Source organism: Nematolebias whitei, chromosome 9 (genome assembly GCF_014905685.2).
Source record: "Nematolebias whitei isolate Nwh7 chromosome 9, NemWhi1, whole genome shotgun sequence".
NCBI classification, from domain to species: Eukaryota; Metazoa; Chordata; class Actinopteri; order Cyprinodontiformes; family Rivulidae; genus Nematolebias; species Nematolebias whitei.
This window is the reverse complement of record NC_056506.1, coordinates 43,736,818-43,743,889: the sequence shown is the minus strand read 5'-3', so window position 1 is coordinate 43,743,889 and position 7,072 is coordinate 43,736,818. Positions and strand designations below refer to the sequence as shown.

The 7,072-nt window shown below is 40.6% G+C and overlaps 2 protein-coding genes across 2 annotated transcripts in view; both read left to right on the top strand.

Moving 5' to 3' along the window:
* Nucleotides 1-232: 232 nt before the first annotated feature.
* Nucleotides 233-2,500, top strand: dnajb4 (DnaJ heat shock protein family (Hsp40) member B4; the record flags this gene model as incomplete). Its single annotated transcript, XM_037681878.1, is given in 2 exon segments — nucleotides 233-806; nucleotides 1,902-2,500. Coding segments are annotated over 2 exon segments (805 nt in total), but the record flags the coding sequence as incomplete, so codon positions are not given.
* Nucleotides 2,501-4,299: 1,799 nt separating this feature from the next.
* Nucleotides 4,300-7,072, top strand: part of gipc2 (GIPC PDZ domain containing family, member 2) — a 23,726-nt gene continuing 20,953 nt past the window's right edge. The window contains exon 1 of the mRNA XM_037681877.1: nucleotides 4,300-4,897. Within this exon, the coding sequence (XP_037537805.1) occupies nucleotides 4,622-4,897 (276 nt within the window). The 5' untranslated portion in view covers nucleotides 4,300-4,621. The remainder of the gene's footprint in view (nucleotides 4,898-7,072) is intronic.

The window sequence follows — 7,072 nt, the reverse complement described above, 5'->3', positions numbered from 1 at the left end:
TATGTTTGTTGACAATTTATGATAAAAAAAAAAAAAGTCAAATTTTATTGAAACTCTAACAAAGTAATCATTGGACAAACATCTACAATTGAATACAAACAACCAGACTAAAGATGGCCGCCACAGAAAATCCACATGAAAACACAAAATGGCTATAACTTGGTTATTCTTGCAGATATTGGTCTAAAATCTGAGCTACTTTGTTTATGATGAATCAGTTCTGTTTCTCATCAGGTCTTAAGGGAGGAAATGGACCTGCTCCCGATGGTCAGAGCTCGGCCTTCACCTACACCTTCCATGGAGATCCCCATGCCACCTTCGCCACCTTCTTCGGGGGTTCCAACCCGTTTGAGATGTTCTTTGGGCGTAAAGCGAACGGGAGGGACGACGAGGACATGGAGGTGGACGGAAACGACCCCTTCGGCTCGTTCACCAACTTCAACATGAACGGATTTCCTCGGGACGGCCATGCCGGCCAGCAGCGCCGGAAGCAGGACCCGCCCATTGTCCACGAACTGAGGCTTTCCCTGGAAGAGGTCTTCCAAGGCTGCACCAAGAAGATGAAAATATCCCGCAAGAGGCTGAATCCAGACGGCAGGACCATGCGCACGGAGGACAAGATCCTCACGATTGAGATCAAACGGGGATGGAAGGAGGGAACCAAGATCACGTTTCCGCGGGAGGGAGACGAATCGCCCAACACCATCCCTGCTGACATCGTTTTCATCATCAAGGACAAACCCCACCCTCACTTCAGAAGGGAGGGCTCTAACATTGTGTATCCTGTTCGCGTGAGCCTAAGACAGGTGAGCTCATTTCTATTTTAGATCTTGTGTCGATCGTTGCGCTTTAAATAGAAACCGACAGAGCGATTAGTCACACACGAACAAGTTCACCCTCAGATGACGGAGCTGCTTCGAGCTCTCAAACCCAGAGAAACCCGGTCGCAATCAATAAACTGGAGGTGGTCTTTGCCTGGGAACCATAAAAGTACAGGGATGCTGAATGAGCATCGTACTGAGCTACACACGCACCAGCTGTTCACTTATGTAACCCAGATCATTGACATTGGAGAGCAGGAGCGGTTTCAGCAGAGAGGCGACGATCGCCCACGTGCACATGATGTGAAAGGCGCTAATACGGTTCTTCCCACTTACCTCGGCTCTCTGTGATCGATTTCACGGCCTCATTTATTGATATGCAGTCACTGTATGCAAAGAACAGCTGATCAGATGAGAAACCACAATATATTGCTGATTTATCCTCATCTAATGGTCCTTTTTAAACCGTTTGTTTGTCTGTAGGGAGTCTTTTTTTGTCGTTCCACCACATGTTGTACATGTGGTGGAATGAAATTATGTACACAGGGTCCCAGTTACATCCAACAATAAAATATATATTAAAAAAATGGTAATAAGATCTAAGATATGAACTAAGAAAAACATCAACTATAAATACAATAAGCACTAATAGCATAAAAACAATACGCCGAACAGCAGCACGAACATGAGTCTGTGTGAGCAGATGAGCACGAATGAACACGACATGAAACAGATCAGCAGCAACTTGAAACAGATCAGCAGCAACTTGAAACAGATCAGCAGCAACTTGATGTGATTTTTTTCACAGTGATTATTCTGGTTAGAGATTCATGAGTCTAACAGCCTCAGGGTAGAAGCTGTTCCTCAGTGGTTCTACACTTAATACTCCTCAACCTCCTTCCTGAAGGGAGCGGGTCAAAAAGTGTGTGTGCTGGGTGAGTGGGGTCCTTCATGATGCAGGTGGCTCTTCCTGCATCTGGAGGTGTAGATGCCGGTGATGGTGGGGAGGCTGACTGTTGGTGAGTCATGTTGCTCTCCAAACGATCCTCACGCACGCCCTTATTTTCTCTGTCTTTGCAGTCTCTGTGCGGGTGCTCGGTTACCGTGTCCTCGATAGACGGGAAGACGTCCAACATGAAGATCACGGACGTCATCAAGCCGGGCATGAGGAAAATCGTAGCCGGACAGGGGCTCCCGCTTCCCAAAAACCCCGAGCAGAGAGGAGACCTGGTGGTGGAGTTTGACGTGAATTTTCCCGACGTGCTACCTGGCAACGCCAAGGACGTGCTGAAAAGACACTTACCTACGTAGGACACAAAGAACCAAAGGAGAGGATGGAGACAGGCACGAGACGTGTCTCACCCTCGATACGAGTCACTTTTACACAAGGATGGTTCTGACCGTGCACAGATGGACCCCCAACTGATGAATGTGCAATTTCTATTTTTGAGCTGCTTGTTGTTTTTCTAAATATGATGCATGCTGCCAAGCCGATACAGTGAAGAACTGCTTGTGCCTGGACTGTTACGTGAAACGCAGTGGACTTTGTTGGCTGGAAAAGAAGGCGCCAAGAATTACCAGCGATCCCGGGAATAAACTTTTGTACCAAAAAGAACATTTTCTTTCTTTCGTCTACATCTGATGGGGCTCTTTTTGAGCTGTCTCTTATGGATAACTAACCACTGAATTAGAGGCTGTTTGTTTGTAAGGTAACGGACTCAACCAGCTCAATGTGAAGACTTGAATTTTAAACATCTATATTTTCACATTTAGAAAACTGAAGCAGTTCCAGTTATGGAGAGATAGTCTGTTATTCATGATTGTTTAAACAAATGCTTATATAGTTTAGGGTTTTAGTTGTGTAGCAACACTGCAAAAAATAAAAATGTCCTTTAATGTCCAGAGAAATGAGATGAATATATATTTTGAAAGTCAAATGTGAATATTTAGCTGTTGTAAATCATATGCAGTTACATTTTTTGATGTGCCATGATAAAAAATAAAATACTGACTGAGTTTAATGTTATTATCAGTTAATGGGTGTGTTAATTTAACATTAGAGGTGTTTTCCCACCAGGGGGCGCCACTTTACTCATCACAGAACAGCCCTTCCTAGTTTCTACTTTTGCAAACTAAATATTTGTTTCTAATAATAACTCTGCAGTTCTTTGTGTATCGGCGTGTGTTAAAGATTTGTGCAAATGCTGAGTCACTACCATCCAGCGAAAGAGGCGTGTAAACACACCTACTCTGTGTGGGAGGCTTTCAGCTGGTAATCCTCTTTTTATTAAGTGTAAGTGACAGAACAAAACTGATTTAAAATGAGAAAATACCTTTCAATGGCATATTTAATTAAATCATTTATCTAAATGCATTTACTTACATATTACGATGCTGCTTGGCCTAAAGCAAACAGTTTGTTGGTTTGCAAAAAAGTTTAATGAACCAGCAGACAAATTTCAATACTTGCAGAAAAAAGTTGTGCAGTGTATCTACAAATGATTAACTTTCAGAGTCAGTTCAAGATGGCCGCCACTGCCAGCTGACCTTCAAAAACACAAAACTGGCAACAGCTCCATCAAATATACAGAAACTGACTTACTATTTGGCATGGTAGTGGTAAATTTGACCCACAACACATTTTCTTAGTGCTAACAAACTGTGGAGGATATTTGTTTAAAGATTTTTTTTTTTTTTTTTTGCCATTAACAATTTAAAATAAACTCTTATTGTTTGTTAGCAAAATATCTTACGAACTTGATATATTTAATGAAACTTTCAGGAAATAATTACTGGATTTAGATCCACTGATTGAAGACAACCCAAATCAAGATGGACGCCACAGCCAACTTAACTTAGAAAACACACAAATGACTATAATTAGGCCAATTTCACAGATTTTGTGTTAGAATTTAATGTGGGATTCAATGAGACCAGCATGAACTGCCAGTGTTCACTTTGTCTGGTAGCATTTGATAGATTTTAATGAACATTTCAGGAAATAATCATTGGTTTACATCTACAACTGATTATCTGGAGTTAAACTAATTCAATATGGCTGCCACAGCTAATCCTTATTAGCTAAATGGCTGCAACTTTGTGGATTTAACAGATTTTCAGCTAAATTTTAGTGTGTTGGTAGCTGAGAGTCGTTCACAACACGTACTCAGAGCGTGACCTTTCGCGATTACGTCATTTCCAAGATCTGACCGTCATTTCTAAACATCAGATGAAATAAAACGCAGCCATGAACGATGGCTGGCGATATATTTCTTCTAAGAATTATATATATATTTTTAACAGTACATTTAATATAAAGTTTGAGCCTAATATGAGAGCTAGTCACATTAGTTTCTACGTTTTGTGACATTAACCCGCCTTGCTATTCAGGGTGGTGTTCAACCTGAGGTGGTATACAGGTGCACTGTGGATCCCGGGTCCATCCCACTGCGCCTGCGCGCCACAACACGCTGATACACCAACAGAGGAGCTATTGTTGGTCCAGGACTGGGCAGCGGTGGCAGGTTGTGTCAGGGTGTATTTCACACTCACTCCCCCCCTCTACCTGTTGAATATTTAGATAAACTCAGGTCGCAGAAGGACATAAAAAAAGTTCAAGCTTGTCTGTACGCAGGTGAGTTGGCGGAAGCGAAGAAGACACTCGGGAAAGGAGGAAGTAAATAAGGACGACACGACCGTTGGGCTCGGAGCTCAACAGGTCACTTCACTGTTCATCGTAGCGGCTCGGACTTTTCCCTGCCTCCCTTCGCTTTAGAATTAAATCTACAAATAGACAAAAGATGCCGTACGGACCGTGGAAGAAGAAAAACAAATCCACGAAGGAGCATCTGGTGGAGAACGAGGAGGTAAGCGGCGGACACGCAGGTGCGGGGAGCTTGGCTAAATCCGCCGTAAACGGAGCGGGGCTCCCGCCTCCACCTGCCAACCTGCGGCCCAAACTGGTCTTCCACACGCAGCTGGCCCACGGAAGCCCGACCGGCAGGATCGAGGGGTTTTCTAACGTCAAAGAGTTGTACGCCAAGATAGCAGAGGCGTTTAACATCAGCGCACCTGAGGTAAGTGCTCACCTGTTGGAGAAAAAAATGCATTTTCAGTGATTTTAGTGTTGCGTTCAATCTTTAGAGCTAGAGTTTACACAAAGTACGTGAAGTACTCATACGCTCAACAATAAAGTTGATCAGATTTTAAGACAAATTAAGCTTGTTTAACATATTTAGGATGTTTAGCTAAAGTAGATGTTGCTAAAATTTAAAGCCATGTATTAAACTGGTATACACAAACACGGATTAAGTCACTCATATTTTTTACAATAAAAATCAAATTGACCACCAAATAAATAAATAAAAATAAAATAAACCTTCAAAGCCACATGTGCTTTTTTGATTGTGTTTTACTATATAATTAAATATTTAGTACCCACACAGTCCCTCAGATTTATTTTTCTAAATAACGTCAAAGCAGCCAAACAATTAAAAAAATAATTAATAAAACTTTGACTTTGTGGATTTATTTGACTATTACACAAGATTTTTCAGTAGTGCATAATTTACTAGGATTAGTACACATAAGTGATGTGTAACAGCAATAATAGACCGGTAAAAATGAGGTAAAATAAACTTAAACAACTGGAAATATGTAGCACAGAAATAGTATTAATCTTAAGACACATAGTTAAAGAGTGGAATCGTGTAAAACTTAATTTAAGCATATTAAATGTCATTGTTCACATTTTTAACTATAAACTAGTTTAGTAAAGAAAATAACAATGGGACATGTTCTATATTGAGTTTTTTTTTACTATTGTTAATTAATTTATAAACTCTTTGTGTTTAATATTTAGTGTGTAAATATGTTTTTCAGGCTTTTATTGTGAAATTGCAGTGAATATCTGGGGTTAACAGTTTTCTCTGTCCTCTTTTTAGGAATTTGACCTATAATAGTGGCTAATAAAAATCAGCTGTATGTCATGTAGCTACAGACACACCTTTTAACTCTTTCAGAGAGTGATCTTTGTCCTTGCTCTTTTATTATGTTGGCGCTGGATACCTGACGAGTTCATGTTTAGGAACTGTTTATCTCGTTCGTTCAGTATCAACTTCGGAAGTTCCTGAAAACAAAAGCAGATTCTGTCTTTCTCAGACACCAGATTGTTTAAGCTCCTCTTTTCAGAGCAGGGTGTGTGTGGCGTGTTTGGCTTTTGTCAGCTCCAATATGTCTGAGTAGGACGAGGAATTCCTTTCCCCTAATAAACTTGGAAATACTGTTTCTTTGTTCAATAATTGGGAAAGAATTTGTCCGGGTTGAATTGATGCAGAGTGTAGATCTGGTCAGCTTCTTCATCATCCACAAGTTTAACGAGACTCGAACTCTGCAGGTTTTCTTTACTTGTTTGAGTGGGACACCTGACGTATTTCAACAGTATCTCCTGTCTAGACTTGTTTTGTTATTAAAGCTGTTTGCTCTTTCCAAACAAAATGCTTAGCTGATTTGAGCTTTTTTTTTTTAAACCTTAATTACAAAGTGGTTGAATTTGAAATGCTTGTAGCGGACTGAAAAAGGAGACATTACAGTTTCATTGGTGAATGTTTGTCCATATTGGCACAAATATTTTCCTGCCTAAATGATGCCTTAATACTAACCCGGGGGGTAGAAGAGTAAAAACACCAGACCAAATCTCAGCATGCCGTCAGTCCTGTTCAGCAGTTATGCCACTCAGGGCTGCAAAATATTAGCTGTTTAAATGAATGAGCTTCTTTGGTAATAAAAAAAATGCAACAAACCACTGAGAAAAATATTTTTCTGTGATAATATACAGTGCGACGAGTGCTGAATAGCTACTGAAATGTGCTGAAGAAGCTGAAACGGCGTTGTTAAAGCTGAAAGAAGCAGAACATTACTGCCTTAAAGCAAATACATGCAGAACACTATAGCCAACTAAACGAAGAGAAAGCCTAATTAAAAGCTAAAATAGGCAGAATGATAGCTAAAAGTAAGAAAAAAAACTAGCTAAAGGAAACACAGCAAAAATATAACTATGTAGAAGCAAAATGATCAAAGGAAGTTAAATGTATGAAGAGGATAGCTGAAAATATCAGGAGGCTAGCTGAAAGTGTCAAGAGGCTAGCTGAAAGTAGCAAGGAGCTAGCTGAAAGTAGCAAGAGGTTAACTGAAAGTAACAAGGAGCTAGCTAAACGTATCAAGAGGCTAGCCGAAAGTGTCAAGAGGCTACT